The 21,907-nt window shown below is 41.0% G+C and overlaps 1 protein-coding gene across 1 annotated transcript in view; it reads left to right on the forward strand.

Moving 5' to 3' along the window:
- Window positions 1-233: 233 nt before the first annotated feature.
- MTNR1A (melatonin receptor 1A) overlaps window positions 234-21,907 on the forward strand; it is a 31,209-nt gene continuing 9,535 nt past the window's right edge. Inside the window, exon 1 of the mRNA XM_039241221.1 lies at window positions 234-459. Within this exon, the coding sequence (XP_039097152.1) occupies window positions 234-459 (226 nt within the window). The remainder of the gene's footprint in view (window positions 460-21,907) is intronic.

Consider the following 21,907-nt stretch of genomic DNA (forward strand, 5'->3'; position numbering starts at 1 on the left):
CAGGCACCCCGCACGGCGGCGCTGTGGGCCCGGGCTGAGCCCCTGGGGAGCGAGGAGACTCGCGGCGGCTGCCAGGTGTCCCCCGGCTGGGGCTGCAGGTGCGGAGTCCCGGCGCCGCGGGGAAGTGGCGGAGCGGGCAGGGCGGCCGCGGGGGCGCACTCGGGAGGGATGGGGCGTGGAGGCGAGCAGGGCCGGGAGGAGGCGTGAGCCGCGGCGCGGCGAGGGCGGGCGCGATGGCGGGGCCGTGGGGCGCCCCGGGCGGGACCCCGAAGGGCAACGGCAGCACGCTGCTCAACGCCTCCCAGCGGGCGCCGGGCGGCGGGGAGGGCGCGCGGCCGCGGCCCCCCTGGCTGGCCTGCACGCTCGCCGCCATCCTCGTCTTCACCATCGCGGTGGACGTCCTGGGCAACCTCCTGGTGATCCTGTCCGTGTATCGGAACAAGAAGCTGAGGAACGCAGGTAGGGGCTCCGGGGGCGCGCGCGGCCTCGACCTTCACCCGATGGCCGCCTCCCCTCCTCTCTGGCCACTTTCCGGAACACAGCCCCCCGCCACACACACACACACACACACACACACACACACACACACACACACACACACACCAGCTGTCCATTAGCTTTTTCTAAAAAACTTCATTTTTTTCTGACAAACTGCGACTTGGAGTATCTTTTTCCCAACAGACGCAGAAATCCGTCACTTAACTTTTTAACCTGCTCGTACAAGTTTTTTTTCTTTCTCCTCCCCTCCCTGTGAAACAGGGAGTCTTAAGTCCCTAAGGGGTAGAAAACTGCCTGGGTCAGATCCTCTTTATTTTAGGGGAAAACCCCCACAGTACAGTTTTTGGTTTCTGAGGTTTACTGGATTGAAGGATTACAGAAAGTTCCTCAAGAAGCCCTTGCCAATCAGATCAAGGAATTCACCAATTGCATGGTTTTACATAGAGTCTGTCTTTCCCAACTTTGTTAAAACAGGAGAAAACATGTAAGCTGGTGAAAAGGTAGGGCCATTATTTTAGTTTTGTTGTCAGGAGAGGTTTCCAGGTTTCAGCATGAAGTTTAAAAAGACTCATGAGGCTCCTAAACAAGATCATTATTCCTCCACGTTAAAATGTAAACTTAGGGCGCCTGGGTGGCTTAGTCGGTTAAGCGTCCGACTTTCGCTTGGGTCATGATCTCGCGGTTCGTGGGTTCGAGCCCCGCGTCGGGCTCTGTGCTGACTGCCGGCTCGGAGCCTGGAGCCTGTTTCGGTCTGTGACTCCCTCTCTCTCTGACCCTCCCCTGCTCACACTGTCTCTCTCTCTCTCTCCTAGAAATAAAAAAAAATAAAAAATAAAAAAATAAAATGTAAACTTGTTGACATCTTAAACGAAATTGTTACAGTGAAGAGTATATTTACATATAATACACTACTAACGCTGATTTTGCGTTTGAGTTAAACTTGCTTTATCCTCCAAGCAATGGACTGAAGTTGGTTTATCTTCAGTGGAAGATCAGGGGCCATCTTCCATAGGACAGTGGATGTTCAGATCTTTAAAGGATGATGAGGTGCACCTTTATTTGGAGGCTGACTTTCTGGAGGTGGGGGTGGGGAGGGGAAGGACTTGCACTTACATGTTTGTCAAAAGCAGTATTTTTGTTCTAATAAGGTAGTAGATGAACACTGTAATTTTCTTTAGCTCCTTTCCAGGAGGGCCCCCTCTTTCTCTATAATGCTTGCGACAGAGAAGAGTTTAAGCTCAGCCAGTTAAGCATCGACTCTTGATCTGGGCTCAGGTCATGATCTCATGGTTTGTGAGCTTGAGATCCACACAGGGCTCTTTGCTATCAGCACAGAACCTGCTTCAGAGGCTCTGTTCCCCTTACTCTCTCCCCTCCCTTGCACACATTCACTCTCAAAAAAAAAAAAAAAAAAAAACATTAAAAAAAAGAATTAACTTGATTATCACCTGCTAACACAAAGTGAATTCGAGTTAGTCCGTTGAATAACCTCATTTCACATATGATTGGCTTAATCTAGACAAATTCTGCCTTCAAGAAGAGACTCTTTGAAGAAAACACAGGCACTAAGCTCTTTGACATTGGTCTTGGTGATGATATTTTGAATCTGACACCAAAGGAAAAAGGAACAAAAGCAAAAATAAAGAGGCGGGATTGTATCAAACTAAAAAGATTCCACACAGGAAAGGAAACCATCAACAAAATGCAAAGGCAACCTGCTGAATGGGAGAAACTATTTGCAAATCATATTGGATAAGGGGCTAATATTTAAAATACTATATATAATATATGCAGAATTCATATACCTCAGCAGCAACGAGTAATCTGATTTAAAAACAGGCAGAAGATCTGCAGTTTTTTTCTAAGACGACATCCAGATGGTCAACAGATATGTGAAAGGATGCTCAACGTTACTCATCAGGGAAATGCAAATCTAGACCGTAACGCGGTATCACTCTACCATCAGATTGCTACTACCAAAAAGAAGAAATAACAAGCGTTGGTGAGAATGTGGAGAAAAGGGATACCTGTGCACTGTTATAAATTGTTGGAATGCAGACTGGTGCAGCCACTGTGGAATAGTTTAGAGGTTCCTCAAAAAGTTAAAAATAGGGGCTCCTGGGTGGCTCAGTTGGTTAAGCGTCCGACTTCGGCTGTAAGGTCATGATCTCACTGTTCATGGGTTTGAGCCCCGCATCTGCCTGGTAGTGCAGAGCCTGCTTGGGATTCTCACCCTCTGCTCGCTCTGTGCCCTACCCCCACTCACACTTTCTCGCACTCTCAAAATAAATAAATAAACCTTAAAAAAAATTAAAAGTAGAAATACCTTATGATCCAGCAATTCCACTTCTGGGTATTTATTCAAACAAAAACAAAACAACACTAACTCAAAAAGATATCTGCATCCCTATGTTCACTGGGACATTATTTCCAATAGCCGAGATATGGAAACAACCAAAGTGTCTATCCATACACACATACACATATGTAAAGTTACACACACACATATGAATGAAATCTTGCCATTTGTGGTAACATGGATAGACCTTGAGTGCATTTTGCGAAGTGAAATAAGTCAGAGAAGGACCAGTACTATATAATCTCTCTTAGATGTGGAATCTAAAAAAATAAGAAAATAAGGGCCCCTGGGTGGCTCGGTCCATTAAGCATGGAATTCTTGGTTTCAGCTCAGCTCTTGGTCTCACAGTTCTTGAGTTCGGGTCCTGCACTGGCTCTGCCCTGACAGCTCGGAGCCTACTTGGGACTCTCTCCTCCCCTACCCTGCATGTATGCACACCCTCTTTCTCTCAACAAAAATAAATACATCTTAAAAAATAAAAATAAATTTAAAAAAACAGGCTCATAGATCTAGACTGGTGGTTGCCAGAGGCTGGGGGTGGGAGTGGGAGGAGGAGAGAAATGGATGAGCTGGTTTTGCTTTTGTTAGCTTAAATAAATTGGGTGAAAAAAAAGCAAAGAGGGTATGAGAAAACACATGGTAAGCAAATTATCTGTGTCTGGGAGCCTGGTGGGCTCAGTCAGTGGAGCGTGTCACTCTTGATCATTGGGTTATGGGTTCAAGCCCCACGCTGGGTGTAAAGATTACTTAAAAATAAAATCTTGGGACGCCTGGGTGGCTCAGTTGGTTAAGCATCCAACCTTGGCTTAGGTCACAATCTCATGGTTCATGGGTTCAAGCCCCATGTCAGGCTCTGTGCTGACAGTTCAGCCTGGAGCCTGCTTCAGATTCTGTGTCTCCCTCTCTCTCTGCCCCTTGGTCTCTCTCTCTCTCTCTCTGTCTCAAAAATAAACATTAAAAATTTAAAAAAAAAACGTATTAAGGGCACCTGGGTGGCTCAGACGGTTGAGCGTCCCACCTCGGCTCAGGTCATGTTCTCACAGTTTGTGGGATCGAGCCCCGCATTGGGCTCTGTGCTGACAGCCAGCTCAGAGCCTGGAGCCTGCTCCAGATTCTGTGTCTCCCTCTCTCTCTGACTCTCCCCTGCTCACACTCTCTCAGAAATAAATAAAACATTAAAAAAATGTTAATGTATAAATATTAAAAAAATACTTATTAAAAAAATAAAATCTAAAAACCAAAAAGAATTATCTGTCATCCCCAGGAGGGAAGCAGTAGGGAGAGCCTGCTTTCTCATCATGGCTAATTCCTGCCAGTCTCCACGGTTCCCCCTATTTCTGGGATCTGGGGGTGCTGGCTCTGCTTATGATAGGTTAATCTGCTTGCCAGCTTCCTCACTGTGTCACTGATGGTCTTAATTTCTTGGATTAGGGTTTGATAATTAGACTTTTGCTTTGAGCCACTCAGTGCATTCCTGTTTCCTTGTAAAAACAAACACAGAAGAGGCTCCTTCCCTCCTAGCAATAAAAGCAGTTTTCCGCGGGCCACAGTTCCGAAAGCGCCGTTAACGGAATCCTGGGGGAAGCCCTGTGGCAGGGTGCTGCTGTTAGCCTCTGCACAGACGAGGAACTGAGGACACGGCTTGGTCGTGCGAACTCTACGTGGTGGAGCAGGTATGGGACTCACAGAGCCTGCCCCACAGCTCAGTCTACTTTGCTGACAGCAGCTATTGCATCACTGGGGAAGTTTGGATCTTGCAAGAACTTTCATTTTAAAAACCATTCACATGCCTGAAACAATGCAACTTCTTCTGTTTTGTGAAAAGAGTCGTAAAAAGGGGCACCTTCCACGCTATTTTGTATTTTGTATTCTGTTCATGTGCTCAGCAAATTTTCAGAAAGGCAGCCCAGAACACACTACATTTCTGTGGCTAACTGGGAGACCCGTCATGAGCTTTAATTTGTGAAGCTTTTGAAATTTCCTATTTTTATAATTGAGATTTTTTTTTCCTTCAGTTGTACCACTGCTGCCATGCTAACCATTTGAGGCTTTCTAGAATGGATAGTAATTTGAAACAGGGGGAGAGATAGCTGATTCCAGTGAGTTAGTAACAGGATAGTTATCAAATGTTCTTATGATTGTTCAATCCTTCCATTTCAGTTAAATGATTGTGTTGGTATTAATGATACAAGATTCAAAGAAGAGAAGAGAAGAAATGAGGTAAGGAAATAAGAAAGCTGAGGCATCTGAAGCTTTGAACTTTCCTTTGGAAATCTGGTATCATGGCGGGGTTAATGTATGCCCCTGCCTCACCTAAGAGGGCAGGTTGGCATTTACCTTCCCAGAGAGGACACTTCACATGTTTCACAGCTGTACCTCAGGGGCACTGGTCAATCAGAGCAGACACAGGCTCAAACGCCCGCCAGGCTCTTAGGTGCGGGCAGCACGTTTGTTCGCTCCCATCCAAATTGTGCGACTAAAATCAGTACCACCATATTTGCACCCTCTGAGTCAATTTCATAGCAAAGTAATGGGAAGATAACTGTGCTAGAACACTAGAATTAATATCGTTGCTCTCTACTTTGTGATGTGAGAAATCAGTTAAGTTATCCAAGCCTCATTTTCCACATTTGTCAAATACACAAACCCTCTAATCTCTTAGCCTCACACAGCTGTTGAAATTACCTACTGAGCTAATGCAATGGGAAAGGATACATTGCCTATCGAATGGAAAATGGAAAATGATGCATACTTTGAAAAGGATGAAGTAAGTAAGGTTATGTGTTCTTTTTTCCTAGGCATACCTAACAAGGGTGTATTAAAAACAACTCTTATTTTTTTGTTAAAATTTGTTAAAAACCATGAACTCTAAACTTATAATTCATATGCTTTCCTTTATGTACATTATGCATAGCTAAAACTTTTACTAAAAAAATAAAACTGCAATATCTTGCCTATTGAAAATTCAATTATCTGGCAATCTAACCTATCTAGAATAGAGCCAATAAATGAAAATAAGCAGAAATAACAGACTCCCCCCAGATAGAAAAATTCTAAAAACAAATCAGCTAAGTGTATTTATTTTGAGAGAGAGAAGGAGGGAGAGAGAGAGAGGGAGGAAGGGAGAGAGAAATGGAGGGAGCGAGAGAGAGAGTGGGGAGGGGCAGAGAGTGAGGGAGAGAAAAAAACCTCAAGCAGACCCCACGTAAGAGCACAGAGCCTGATGCGGGGCTGAAACTCACGAACCAAGAGATCATGATCTGAGCTGAAATTAAGAGTCGGACACTTGACCAGAGGAGCTGCCCAGGAGCCCCCGATTGTTCTTAGTGTGCAGCACTGAAGCTAGTGTCCAGATTATAAACTATAAATTAAGAGGATGACTGACACCTTTACAGGAAAAACACACGTGGCCAATAGCATGGGTTGAAACAGACTCATTAACAGCAGGTCTGAAAACCTGAAAAGCACAGTCTTTGGAGGGAATGTTGTGAAGAAGCAAGTAACTCTGCTCACCATTAGTTCCTCCTGAAACAGCACAGTCCCACAGTGTATTCATTAATAATGACCCTGAGCATTCAAGGTAAGGGGCCGTCACATACAGTGTATTCTGTTTAAGACGACAGCACCATACTATTTTAGAAAGATACCTATCTAAAGGAGTTTATTAGTATTTTAAAATCTGGCACACGCTGGGGGTAAACTGTCACTATTGTAAGAAGAGACAAATTAAGAAGTTTCCCAGAATGACTGTAAGACTAGATCATGAGCACTGTGTTCTGTGCTTGGGTGTAACTCCTGTTAGGTGCAAGAGTGGATGCACTGGTTTCTTTCAGGCCTATATTGTTGTCTCTATCCATCCTGCGTTTCTACTCAGAGAAGTTGCAAGCCTGGGATGGCCCAGGGCTGTTTTAAGATGCTTACAGTCTTAGGCAAGCATGCCTACATGTACTATTTTGAGGGGCACCTGGGTGGCTCAGTCACTAAAGTGTCTTACTTTGGCTCAGCTCATGATCTCGCGGCCCATAAGTTTGAGCCCCACATTGGGCTCTATGCTGACAGCTTAGAGCCTGGAGCCTGCTTCAGATTTTGTGTCCATCTCTCTCTCTGTCCCTCCCCGCCCCTCCCCATGAACATTAAAAAAATTTTTTTTAAAAAGCACTATTTGAAGTCGAGGCATAAGGCAGTCAAGTTCACAAAACAAATACACAGTTTAATATATTTTTCCTTACGGATATACACATGACCATCACTTTTAAGAAACGAAATAAGGGTGCTGATACATGGTAGTATTATTATTATTCACAGCTTGAACTAGAACTTATGCCAAACCTAAGTAAAGGAAATCACCAATGTGAATGTTTTCTCCTTTGCCATCCACAAAAAGATTGTTGGTATTGAACTTGGCTCTCTGTTAGTATCCATTGCTCAGACAGTGAAAGCTGAGGCTAACTGCCTTCCCCTTGGCCACCCTCACCATCAGTTCACCAGTGTTCTGGGCTAGGTCCCACTGAACGTGTTCACAGTTACCTTGATTGAGCCCTTGGGCATTCTGTTCACTGTAGCCCTGGCTTTCATCTTCTCTTTGCTCTCTTTTCCTTCTCTTCCTTTGCCTTCTCTTTTCTTATCCCCTATTGTTTTTTACTCCCTGATCTTCAATATCTTTTAATCACCATTAGATTTGATCCCTTAGTAGAGGTCATATGTGCATCCATTTCCTAATTGTGTCTGTTGTGCATCAGAAAAGAAGATAGTCCTGAACTTACAAATGTATTATATTCTCGAAGTTCACTTATAAATGCCTTAAAAGAATAGTTCGTCTATATTTTGGCTTCTGTGCTAGCCTGCAAAATCATTCAAACCAATAATATGGCTGAAATGAAACTGAGAACTGCTGCGTTGTCTGACATTCATGCGCTCCTAAGAGCAATCTGCCTTGTTCTAAGTTCTGACCCTCTTGAAATCCTGTGAGAATGGGGACAAGTCGTATGGAAGGGGCAGACAGAAGCATCCCTTATTAACTCAGAAATGTCAGGAGGAAGCTCAGGGACAAGACATGATAACAGAGGTGGATTTAGCATCATATATGGGGAGGAAACAATTTTATGCACGTGCTTATAGTCAAATGCTCCTGTGTTGGGGACAAATATAGCACATCCTACAGGAAAGTGTGGGAGGAGCCTGTAAAGAGAGTGGATCTTTAGAACTTGGACTCCAGGTCTTCTTTACTGAATGGACCTATGATTGCAAATAAATTACCATCTCCCTGGACTGTTTTCAAATCAACAAAATGAAGGGGTTGGACAAAATCTGCATCTTTTTTTGCTTCTAGTATCCTTTTGTTTGCATGGTTATTAAACTCACTGTGAAATTTGACATTATAATGTTATGATGAAATTGACTAGCAATAAGAATCGTGGGTGTGGGGCACCTGGGTGGCTCAGTTGGTTGAGTGTTCAGCATCGGCTCAGGTTATGATCTCACGGTTCGTGAGTTCGACCCCCACATCAGGCTGGCTAGTGTCAGCATGAGGCTGCTTCGGATCTTCTGTCCTCCCCCCACCCTGCCCCTCCCCTGCACGCTCTTTCTCTCAAAAATAATAAACATTTAAAAGTAAAAAAAAGAACTGTAAGTGCAATGATACATACACATACGGTGATAATAGACATCACAGACCTAGGAAATAATATTCTAATGAAAGTGAGCCTCGTTTGTCCTAAACGATCTGGGTGAATTGTCTCATATCTGCTAAAAAATATCTCAGCATGACATCTAGTTTCCCTATCTTATTTCCCAAGAAATATTCACCAGCTTTCGAAATTTCCCATGTACTTCTCCCTTCTTGGAAGAGAACTTGGAAGAGAAATAACCAACCACACAGAGATAGTGGATTAGATCTCTGGGATTTATGCAGGTTCTTGTGAGTTTGGGTAGGAAGAGCCAGGGACACTTATGATGAAGTGACCCACAGTGTATGTGAGTGAACAGTCCCCCTGGGGGAGCTTTCTTGCCTCTGGTTGGACCAGTGGACAGACAGGCTCTTCCTACGCCTGTAGCGACCCCTTCAAAATGTAACCACTCAGGAGGAAGAGCCTAAATTGGCAGCCAGCCTGGCCCTTCATTTGCAACAACACGCATGTAAAGAACAGGGGCATTCACATGAGTGAGCATGTCATTTACAGGCGTTCAAAGATGGATGGAAGATAGGCCCTTCATCATGTTTTAGACTAAAGAATCAGACAATCTCTCCTGCAAAACCAATTTGGGATGTGTCTATTGAGGTCCTAAAGATGGCTAATTTCATAGTTTATTGGTGATTTAAAAACCAGTGTTCTGTAGGATCTTTAAAGACAAAAACATCGAACGAAATACCCGTATATGAACCAACTGCCCAAATCCCAAAATAAAAATAAAACCAATACATTTGAGGGGCAACTGCATGGCTTAGTTAAGCATCCGACTTTGGCTCGGGTCACAACCTCGCAGTTTTTGGGTTGAGCCCCATGTCAAGCTCTGTGGTGGCAGTGCAGAGCCTGGAGTCAGCTTAAAATTCTGTGTCTCCATCTCTCTCTGCCCCTCCCCTGTTCGTTCGTTCTTTCCCTCTCTCTCTCTCTCTTTCTCTCTCTTTCTCTCGAAAATAAACATTAAAACAAACCAACAGACAAAAACCAATACATTTTGGTTTGGACAATAATACTATTGAGTCAGTTTTTCCTTTCAGAAATCTTTTTTGGTAAGGGTTCATTTTGCATCTTACAGTCTCTTCTTACTGAAAGTGATGCTGTCCTAGGATTCATTTAATATCCAAAGACATCAGATACAAAGTAAATAGAATTGTAACAAAGGTCTGACTTCTGGGACATGGGCAATTAGAGCAGATGCACAGTGTTCCTCAAAAATCGGTTCTGGTGTCTTAATTGAAAATCTAAACCTTTTGTGATAAAAGTAAAGCCTCTTTTATAGTGTTCTGGTCCACAGCTGATTTTGCAAAAACTGCTGGTCATCTTTTGATGAACATTTCCACTGAAAACAGGACTATTTTCCAGTGCCCTTATCAAGCCAACCCCCATTATTAACGGAATTTGGATTGTCAATCCTACAATTTTATTTTTAAAATGTATTATTTCATGTTTGAAACATTTTTCAAGCTTGAGAAAAGGAAAGTAGAAAACTTGTGGGATTGTAGTTTGTGATGCACTTTTCACAGCTATTTTGATCTGATCTCTGCAGATGAAGTATAAAAATAACTTCTTATTTAGGATGCCTATTGCTTTGTACTTATACACATAGAGCAATTCTAAGTTTTCAAAGCACTTCCCCACATTTTCTTTTATTTGTTCTTATGCAAACCTCCTCAGGTAGATTTAAAAAACCCTGAAACCCCAAATTCACAGATAAATGATCAGTATTTCTTATTACAACACACAATCCAGAGTGGAACAGTGGGAGGAGCACAGGAATTAAAATCAGAAGACCCGGGCTGAGTCCTTTATGTCTGCTATACTTTTATTTGTATTATATGTTGGGTCTAGTTACTCAATCTAAGTCTTAGTTCTCCATCTTGTCTCATAGATTTGCTAGAATAGATTTAGATTCTGCCCCTCCATCCACCCATCCATCACCTTGAAATTATAAAACACTACAGAAATAATGGTATTATTATATTATTAGTATGTATTCTATAATTAGTACTTTTTACATTATTTTTAAGTGCTCATTTTTAAAATGTATTTTTTTAAGCGGACAATATGAATAATAAGAAATGAAATCATTCAGAAACTAAAGATTTAGGATTGAATTCTCTTTTGCAACATTACGGAAATTGCACAAATTCTCTTAGGTCTCCATTTTCACTTTCATAGTAAACATTATCTCCCTGTAGCATGTAGAACTGAGACACTGATTGTTTCAATATCCAATCTTTGAGAGGAAATAATTCTGATTATTTCAATATCCAGTCTCTAATTTAAAATAAATCACCTCCGCAAGCTATGATACGTTTCTCAGACAAGTATTCACCATTCAAAAAATTATAACGTAACTGTATGTACAGACTTGGAAAATGATTTCAGTCTAACAAAGTCAATGTTTAACATAATCTACCATCTGATAGAATTCTTGGTAGTACTGTTGATGTTCTCCTCCTATAGCTCTTCATGATATTTGAAATTGATTCAAGACAATATTCTATTTGTAAAGACATTTTATTGATTTTTTTCTCTTGCCTGCTTAGACACTGTTTAAAGTTTTATGATGTTTTTTCTTGTCTGTGTGGTATTTTGTCATTGAACCCCAAATTTTATCCAAATTTGCCAAAGTAATCCTCAGAATTGCTTGGAAATCTTAGACAGTGGATTAAGACTCCTAAGTATGTCATTGAGTTTTGGTCTACAGGATTATATTTGGATCTGATCTTTTGTTCCTCCAGCTATTCATCTCATAAGAAAGCAATTTTCAGCATTAATCATGGATATGATAGGACTTATTTTTGCTAGCTTTCACAATCATTTTTCTCTTGGCTGTCCCAAAAGGTAACCAAAGATAAAATATCCTAAATTAAACCTCCTGCATTTAGTTCTAACATTTGATGGTTCTGTTTTTAAAAATACCTGCTTTGAAAAATATCTGAATTGAAAACAATTCCACTTATAATTTTCCCCAAAAGAATAAATGCTTAGGAATAAACTTAGTCAAGGAGATGAAAGATGTATACTTTGAAAACTATAAAGTACTGATGAAAGAAAGTGAAGATGACACAAACAAATGGAAAAATATCCCATGCTCATGGATCGGAAGATTTCTTACTGTGAGGATGTCTACTCTATCCAAAGCAATCTACAGATTCAATGCAATCCTTATCAAAATACTATAGTATTTTCCCACATAACTAGAATGAACAATCCTCTAATTTGTATAGAACCACAAAAGACCCCAAGTAGCCAAAGCAATCTTGAGAAAGAAGAACAAAGCTCGAAGTATCACAATCCCAGATTTCAAGATATATCATAAAGCTGTAGTAATCAAAACAATATGGCACTAGCATAAAAATAGACACACAGATAAAATGAACAGAATAGAGAGTCCAGAAATAAACCCACACTTAGACAATCAATCAATTTATGATGAAAGGGGCAAAAATATACCGTGGAGAAAAGACAGTCTCTTCAAATAAATGATGCTGTAAAAATGGAGACCTTCTTGCAAAAGAATAAAATTGGACCACTTTCCTACACTATACACAAAACTAAATTATAAAGGGACTAAAGACCTAAATATGAAACTCTAAAAATCCTAGAGAGAACACAGGCAGTCACTTTTCTGACACTGGTCATAGCAACATTTTTCTAGATATGTCTCCTCAGATGAAGGAAACAAAAGCAAAAATAAACTATTGGGAGTACATCAAAATAAGCGGTTTATGCACAGCAAGGAAACCGTCAACAAAACTAAAAGTCAATCTACTGAAAGGAAGTTATTTGCAGACGATACATCCAAAAAGCAATTAATACCAAAATACATAAAGAACTTCTACAACTTAATATCAAAAAAACCAATCTGAATAAAAAATGGACAGAACGCCTGAACAGAAATTATTCCAAAGAGGACATACAGGTGGCGAACAGACACATGAGAAGATGCTCAATATCGCTAACCATCAGGAAAATACAAATCAAAATCACAATAAAATATCACTCACACCTGTTAGGATGGCTGTTATCAGAAAGAAGAAATAACAAGTGTTGTCAGGGATGTAGAGAAAAGGAACCCCCCATGTACTGTTGGCTGGAATGTAAATTGGTGCAGCCACTGTGAAGAACAGTATGGAGGGTCCTCCAAAAATTAAAAATAGAAATACCATATGATTCAATAATTCCACTACTGGTTATTTACCCAAAGAAAACAAAAAACCAACCTGAAAAAGATCTATGTCCCATATTCATCACAGCCTTATTTATAACAGCTGAGATATGGAAACAACTGGAGTGTCTATCGAGGGATGCACGGATAAATATTACACACACACACACACACACACTATGGAATATTAATCATAAAAAAATGAGATCTTGCCATTTGCAGCAACATGGGTGGGCCTGGGGGGTATTATGCTAAGTGAAGCTTAAAAAAAAAAGACAAATACCATACAGTTTTACTCACATGTGGAACCCCCAACATACACACACACACACCAGAAAAAGACGCATAAACACAAAGAATTGGTGGTTGTCAGAGAGGAGGGAGTTGAGGGATGGGCAAAATGGGTATGGGGAGTGGGAAGTTCAGGATTCCAGTTATGCGATGAATAAATCGCACGAATGAAAGGTCTAGCACAGGGAATGTATTCAATGGCATTTTAGTAGTGTATGGTGACAGATGGCAGCTACAGACAGATGTGAGGAGCACAGCATCGCAGATACAGTTGTTGAATCACTATGTTTTTCACCAGAAACTAACGCAACATTGTGTGTCAATTATACTTCCATTAAGAAAAAAACACCTGTTTGGAAAAATATCTGCTTTGGAAGTCATTTTAAATCTCCATGGAGTCTCTCGACATTGTTCTGCTTATTCTTATTATCTTTAAAAAGTGGTAACTGGAATATTTGAGGTGAAAAAGTGACATCTGTTTAAGGTGGCTTGAATTTCCTCCCTTAAGTGGTTTTAAGTGGCTCAGCTGAGAGAAATGCCCTATTTTCTAACAGAGGAAATACACATGCTCTCAGCATTTTCTGGGCTACCAGAGGCAGTTAATGGATTGTTGTGTATATTTTTTTATGTTTATTTATTTTTGAGAGAGAGAGAGTGAGCAAGCATGAGAGGGGGAGGGGCAGAGAGAGAAGGAGTCATAGAATCCAAAGCAAGCTCCAGGCTCTGAGCTGTCAGCACAGAGCCCAAAACGGGGCTCAAAGTCACAAACTGTGTGATCATGACCTGAGCTGAAGTCAGACCCTTAACTGACTGAGTCACCCAAGCGCTCAATGGATTGTTTTTAAGGAAGCAGTTGTTCCTGCTCAGGGTTCTGTATGGTACACCAGCATCACCCACTTCCCTTTGTAAAGATGCTTCCTTAATCAGCATCCTAAGTTCCTCACCTTTCAAATAGGTTGGCTAACCAAGTTTACGTGACACCTGAAGGCTCTATGTGACACTCGAAACTTCAGTGAAATTGAATAATACTGCAAATGGGGAATAAACTTCTGGACTTCCTGACGGAGGTGTTCTAAGATTTATTCTTCTACAGAGCTATCCACTTTTGGGAATCACATTTAAAGCCTTTGTCTTAGAAAACAAGGACAAAAAAAAGAACAAACTAATCTACTTGGTGCTGAATATTATTCAGGCTACTTAGATTGAATTTCAGTTGTGGTGCTTCTGGCTTAAAAGGATGCTTACCGGCTCTGATAGTGAGTGCTTTTGGAACTTACTGGATTGAATATTCATTTACATAAATATTTATTGCATACCTACAGTTTAAGACAGAATATAAGTTGTCAGCAAATTCTTGTTGGTTTGTCAAAATACAAGACAACATGCTAAGCTTGGATCCTACTTTCGAAGAGATTGCTTTCATTTGGGCACTTGAAATTCTTTTATTTTCAAATAAAAATAAGACTTGGCATACAGAGGTACAAGACTAGAAATATGTTTATATGGAAGAAAAATTTTTCAAGAGGAGTTTGAAAGTTGGCTGGTTAGATAGCAGCTGAAGCCTGAAGTGGTCCTGAGATGTTTTAAAAGATCCTGCCTGGGGGAGACTGGCTGACAGTTGGTTAAGGCTGACTTTGGTTCAGGTCATGATCTCAATCAAGGTTCATGAGTTCGAGCCTCACATCGAGCTGTGTGCTCTCAGCGCAGATCCCACTTTGGATTCTCTGATCCCCTCTCTCTCTCCCCTGCCTCCATATGTTTGTTCTCTCTCTCTTTCTAAAAAAAAAAAAAAATCCTGCTTGACTGACAGATGCTAATTACATCCCTATGTTGTTCCTGACCAGAGAGGAAAAGCTCTCAGTTTTTCCCCATTAGGAATGAGTTAGTTGTATATTCTCTCTAAACCTGTTTTGTTGAGGGTCTTTTTCTTTTTTTAAATCATGAATGGATGTTTTACTTTGTCAAATGCTTTTTTCTTACCCTTTCTCCTATTGATGTGATGTATCTTGTTTGATTAGCAAATGTTGAACCACCCTTCCAGCCCAAAAATAAATTCCAATTGATCGTGGTGAAGGAGTTTTTAAATGTATTTTGGATTTGGTTTGCTAGTATTTTACTGAGAATTTTCGCATCTATGTTCACCATAGATCCTGGGCTGTAATTCTTTTTTTTTTTTTTTTTTTTGGTGTCTTTATCTGGTTTGGGTATCAAGGTAATGACCTCATAGAACTAATTTGGAAGTTTTCCTTCTTTTTCTCTTTTTTGAAATAGTTTAAAAAGAATAGGTATTAACTCCTTTTTAAATGTTTGGTAGAATGCACCTGTGAAGCCATCTGCTCCTGGACTTTTGTTTGTTGGGAGTTTTTTGATTACTGACTCAATTTCTATACTGGTTATCAGCCTTTTCAAATTTTCTATTTCCTCCTGTTTCAGTTTTGTGAGTTTTTATGTCCCTAGGAATTTTTTCATTTCTTGCATGTTGTCCAATTTGTTGGCATAAGAGTTTTTCATACTGTTCTCTTATGATTTTATTTCTGTGGTGTTATTTCTCTTCTTTCATACGTGATTTGAGTATTTAAGTTCTTTTTTTTTTCCTGAGAAGTCTGGCTAGAAGTTTACCAATTTTACTGATTTTTTTTTTTCGAAGAACCACCTTTTGGTTTCATTGATTTTTTTTTCTTTGTTTTTAGTTTCTATATCATCGATCTCTGCTCTACCTTTATTATTTGCTCCCTTCTGCTGTTTTTAGGTTTTCCTCATTTCTAACTCCTTTTTTCTAGCTCCTTTAGGTTCAAGGTTAGGTTGTGTAGTTGAGACTTTTCTTACTACTTGTGAGGAGTTTGTACTGCTATAAACTTCCCTCTTAGAACGATGTGTGTTCTATCCCAGAGGCTTTGGACCATTTGGATCATTGTATTTTTATTTTCATGTGTTTCCATGTACTTCATTATTTGTTCTTTGATTTCCTGGTTGACCCATTCATTGTTTAGTAACATGTTACTTAACCTCCATGTATTTGTGGTCTACCCAGATTTTTTCTTGTAATTAATTTCTAGTTTCATCGTTTTCTGGTCAGAAAAGATGCATAGTATGACTTGGATCTTCTTGAATTTAGTGAGGCTGGTTTTGTGCCCTAACATGTGATCCATTCTGGAGAATGTTCCATGTGCACTTGAAAATAATGTGTATTCTACTGTTTTAGGATGAAATATCTGTTAAATCCATCTGTTCCAGTGTGTCATTCAAACTCATTGTTTCCTTGTTGATGCTCTGTTTACATGATCTATCCATTGATGTAAGTGGGGTGTTAAGGTCCCTTACTATTACTGTATTATTATCAGTTAGTTCCTGTATGTTTGTCATTAACTGTTTCATGTATTCAGACGCTTTTATGTTGGGTGCATAAGTATTTACAATTGTGGGGAACCTGGGTGGCTCAGTCAGTTAAGCGTTTGACTCTTGAGGCTGGCTCACATTATGATCTCGCGGGTTTGTGAGATTGTGCTACATGTTGCAATGCAGAGCCTGTTTGGGATTCTCTCTCTTCCTCTTTCTATGCCCCTCTGCCATTTATGCTCCCTCTGCCTCTCAAAATAAACATTAAAAAATATTTACAATTGTTACATATTCTTGTCGAAGATTATATTTGTATTGTATTATATAGTGTTCTTATTTTCTCTTACTACAGTTTTTGTTTTAAAGCCCAATTTTCTAATATAAGTATTGCTACTCCAACTTTCCTTTGACATCTATTTGCATGAAAGAGATTTCTGCATCCTCTCACTTTCAATCTCCAGGTGTCTTTAGGTCTAAAATGAGTATTTTATAGGAAGTATTTAGATAGACATTGTTTTTTTTAATCCATTCTGTCACTCTGTCTTATGATGGGAGTGTTTAATCCATTTAAATTCAAAGTAATTATTGATATATATGTATTTATTGCCATTTGATTACTTGTTTTCTGGTTGTTTCTGAAGATTTTCTCTGATCCTGTCCTGTATTTCTTTCATGTTTCGTGGATGCTCTTTAGTTATGTATTTGGATTACTTTCTCTTATTTTTCACATATTTAGTGGATTTTAATATATGGTTACCATTAAGTTTGTGTACAACCTCTTCTGCACAGTCTAAACTAAGCTGATGGTCATTTAAGTGTGAACCTATTGTTTTCTCTTCCTCCCCACATTTTAGGTATATGTTATTCTTAGTTCCTTGACTGATTTTTTGCATAAAAATTTATTTTTACTGCTTTTATGTTTTCTACCTTTATATTGCCACTTTGGGTCTCTCTGTTCCAATCAAAAAGTTCCCTTTACTATTTCTTTCAGGGCTAGTTTAGTGGTCACAAACTCCTTTAGTTTTTGTCTGGGAAACTCTTCTATCTCCTTCTATTCTAAATGATAGCCTTCTTAGATAGTGTATTCTTGACTGCACATTTTTCCCATTCAGCATTTTGCATGTATCACAGTACTCCCTTCAGGTGTGCTAAGTTTCTGCTGGAAAATCTCCAGCTAGCCTTATGAGTTTTCCCTTGTTAGTTAAGGGCTTCTTTATCTTGCTGCTTTTAAATTTTTATCATTATGTTTTATAAATTTAATTATAATATGCCTTGGTGCCTGCTTCTGTTGATTTTGATGAGAGTTCTCTGTGCCTCCTGGATCTGGATGCCTGTTTCCTTCCCCAGGTTAGGGAAGTTTATAGTTATTGTTTCTTCAAATACAGTTTCTGCCTCCCTCTTTCTCTCTCTCCTTCTCTCCTAAAACATGAATGGTATTATGTTTGATGCAGTCGCTGCATTATCCAAGTCTATACTTATTTTGTGTAATTCTTTTTCTTTCTTTTGTTTAACTTGATTACTTTCCAGTACTGTGTCTTCTAGATTATTAATTTGTTTTTCTTCTTCTTTCATCCTGCTATTCATTCCATCAGGATTGAGTCCTTTATCCTTGCTATGATATTCCTTATCTCTGTGTTAGGAGTCTCACTTATGTCTTCCACTCTTTTCTCTCCCATACATGCTCTCTCTCACACACAAAAATAAATAAAAAGAAAGCCAGAAGTGGAGGCATCACAATCCTGGACTTTAGCCTGTATTACAAAGCTGTAATCATCAAGACACTATGGTATTGACACAAAAATCAACACACAGACCAATGGAATAGAATAGAAAACCCAGAATTGGACCCACAAATGTATGGCCGACTAATCTTTGACAATGCAGGCAAGAACATCCAGTGGATAAAAGACAGTGTCTCTAGCAAATTGTGCTGGGAGAAGTGGACAGCAACATGCAGAAGAATGAAACGAGACCATTTTTTTACACCATACACAAAAATAAACTCAAAATGGACGAGACCTAAATGTGGGGCAGGAAAGCATCAATATCCTAGAGGAGAAAACAGGCAACAACCTCTTTGACCTCAAACGCAGCAACTTCTTACTTGACACATCTCCAAAGGCAAGGGAAATAAAAGAAAAAATGAACTATTGGGACTTCATCCAGATAAAAAGCTTCTGCACAGCAAAGGAAACAATTTACAAAACTAAAAAGCAACTGATGGAATGGGGAAAGATATTTGCAAATGGCATATCAGATATAGGGTTAGTGTCTAAAATCCATCAAGAACTTACCAAATTCAACACCTGAAAAACAACTAATCCAGTGAAGAAATGGGCAGAACACAATAGACACCTTTCTAAAGAAGACATCCAGATGGCCAACAGACACATGAAGAGATGCTCAACATCATTCATTATCAGGGAACTGCAAATCAAAACCACTATGAGATACCATGTCATACCAGTTAGAGTGTCTAAAATTAAAAATTCAGGAAACAGAAAATGTTGGCAAGGATGTGGAGAAAGGGAATTCTTCCTGTACTTTTGGTGGGAGTGCAAACTGCTGCAGCCACTCTGGAAAACAGTATGGAGGTTCTTCAAAAAATGAAAAATAGAATTGCCCTATGATCCAGCAATAACACTACTAGGAATTTATCTAAAGGATACAGGAGTGCTGATTCATAGGGGCACATGTATCCCTGTTTATAACAATGCTATCAACAATAGCCAAATTATGGAAAGAGCCCAAATGTCCATCAACAGATGAATGGATAAAGAAGTCACTCACACACACTCTCTCTCTCTCTCTCTCTCTCTCTCTCTCTCTCTCTCTCTCTCACACACACACACACACACACACACACACACACACACACACTGGAGTGCTACTTGTCGATGAAAAAGGATGAAATCTTGCCATTTGCAACACTGTGGGTGGAAGTGGAGGGTATTGTGCTAAGTAAAGTCAGTCAGTCAGAGAAAGACAAATAACACATGATTTCATCCACATGTGGAATTGAGTAACTTAACAGAAGACCATGGGGAAGGGAAGGGGAAAAAATAGTTACTAACAGAAAGGGAAGCAAACCATAAGAGACTCTTAAGTACAGAGAACAAACTGAGGGTTGGTGAGGGGAGGGGTAAATGGGTGATGGGCAATGAGGAGGGCACTTGTTGGGATGAGCACTGGGTGTTGTAAGTGATGAATCATGCGCCTCCATTCCCAAAGCCAAGCGCACACTGTATACACTCTAAGTTAGCTAACTTGACAATAAATTCTATTTAAAAAATGTTCACAATTGTTATATTTTTCATTGAAGATTATGTTACATTATATTATAATTATATACTGTTCATCTTTTTCTCTTCTTACAGTCTTTGTTTTAAAGCCAATTTTGTCTAATATGAGTAGTGCTACTCTGGTAAATATCCTTATGGTCATTGCTTTAAATTCTCTCTCAGACATGTTCCTTATATTTGTTTCCCCTAGATCTCAGGTTGTAGCCTTGTCCTGTTCATTCATTTGGGATAAATTTCTCTGTTTCCTCATTTTGTCTGCCTATCTGTGCCTATTTCTCTGTTAAAAAAAAAAAAAAAGGCAGCTGTATCTTCTGTTTTGAAAGTAGTGACTTTACGAAGAAGAGGTCCTGGAGTGCCCTGCAGCGTGGTGGCCCCTGTCCACCAGAACGTGGAACTTCAGGAGAGTGTCCCACGTGTGTTGCATACGCCCTGCTGTTGTGTCTCAGTCACTTGTCTTTTCCGTGCAGTCGTCTGGATGGACTCTTTGCCTGTTGTTGCTTTGTGTGGTATTAGCGGGACCCAGGCAGCCCAGCTCTGAGGATGCGTGTCTACAGGGACCCTGAGAACGGGGCACTCGTGTTAGCGGAATTCACCTTGGCTGGGGCGGGGGGGGGGGGGGGGAAGGGCTGTATGCCGAGCGCTCAGCTGGGCCTGGGGCGTGGAGGCAGCTGCGCACCCGGCATCGGGGCGCGGGTTGCGGTGCTGGCTGGGAATGTGCAGCCAGGCGCGCTGCAGTGGCCGAGTGGGGCACGTGCACGGCTTTTGCCACATTTGCCCTGAGCCCAGTGCTGAGGCTACACACGCATGTACAGCCCTGCCTCCTTCAGGTGGCGCTATGTTCATGCTGGGGAGCAGGGGAGGTGTGTGGGGGGGAGACATGGAGCCTGCAGCTCCCACCTTTTGAAAGAAGTCCCCTACACACTCCAAAATCGTTACCAGCAGATCTGTCTCCTCTCCGCCTCCCAGTGTTGCACCCAGTGTTGTGCAAATGGATGTTTTTCACAATTCTGTGAAAAATGTTCACAAATGTTGCCTCTCCACACAGGCTGTGTCTCTTTAAGGGTCTCTTTTTTGGCTCTCATTGGTGCCTGACTGGCCCAGTGCGGAGTCAGCCGACTCCCAACTCTTCACTGGTTTTACACGCTCAAGGAAGTCAGCCCCTTGGTTTTTATAGCCCAACCTTATGGGGATTAGTTTTCCCCAGGTGAGCTCCCCGGTCTGAGGGCCCATTGCTCTGCCCTCTCCATGCGTGCGGCTCCCTCCGTCCTGCAGCCGTGCCATCCACGTTTCAGCCCTTCCTAACCTTTCAGGTGCAGCTGAATGGATGTAGTTGCCCAGGGTCTGCCCTTCCAGTCTTCAGGTCGCTCTCCAGGTGACTGACTTGGATGTGGATGATGTCTAGTTGTAAAGATGGGACAGAGTGAGCTCAGGGTCCTTCCTCTCTGCCATCTTCCCGGGCTCCCCGCAGACATCAGTAGTTTGTGTTTAGCTTATACAGGAAAGGCTCAATCGACGGGACTGTAATGTGGATATTTACATAGTACAAACATCTCCCTAAACCAGCCTTCTGAGAAGAGAGTCATGAAATTGAGAAGATGAGGAGAGTTTTTGGAAGGATTTCACACTTTTAAAAACTGAAAACCAAACTACAGCAAGAGGGGTATGTCACTTTATTATATGCTGAAGTCTTCTTAGTCTCTTTTATTGCGTATATGGTATAGTAACGGAACAGGCAAGACAAGCCATCAGTCAACTATGTTTCCAGTATTAAAGAGTCAAGGCCAAGGTAAGAAGTAGAACCTGGAAGGCAGTGAGATGCAGACAAGACTCAAGAGCCAGGGAGGCAAGCGGGGTCAAGGAGGCAAAACAGCAAAATTCTAAGGTGTGATCAGGTATCACATGCAGAGTATCTTCCACTATTCGCACAGGGTAGTATACGGACAGGTTGACATGGACGAGGTATTAGTTCAGGACCATAAAAAGGATGAAGGCTGAATGAAGGCTCATTAAGAATGTCACTGCTGCCTGGAGAGAAGTTTCCGCAATGCGGTGTAGGTAGGATCCAAGCATTCCAGGAAGGTGACTTTACAACAGGTGGGAAGGCAAAAGAGAGGAGACACTTGAGGGGGAAGGAAAGGGCTGGTCGCCAGAAGGTATAAAAGGAGGTCTATTTGTCCGGGGAGAGCCCTGCAAGATGGTAGTGATTGGGAGAAGAGTCCTTGCCGGAAGAGATGTCCCTCAGCCAGGGCTTTCTGACCCGGGAGGA

Source organism: Hyaena hyaena, unplaced genomic scaffold, assembly GCF_003009895.1.
Source record: "Hyaena hyaena isolate Hyena2069 unplaced genomic scaffold, ASM300989v1 scaffold_190, whole genome shotgun sequence".
NCBI lineage: Eukaryota > Metazoa > Chordata > Mammalia > Carnivora > Hyaenidae > Hyaena > Hyaena hyaena.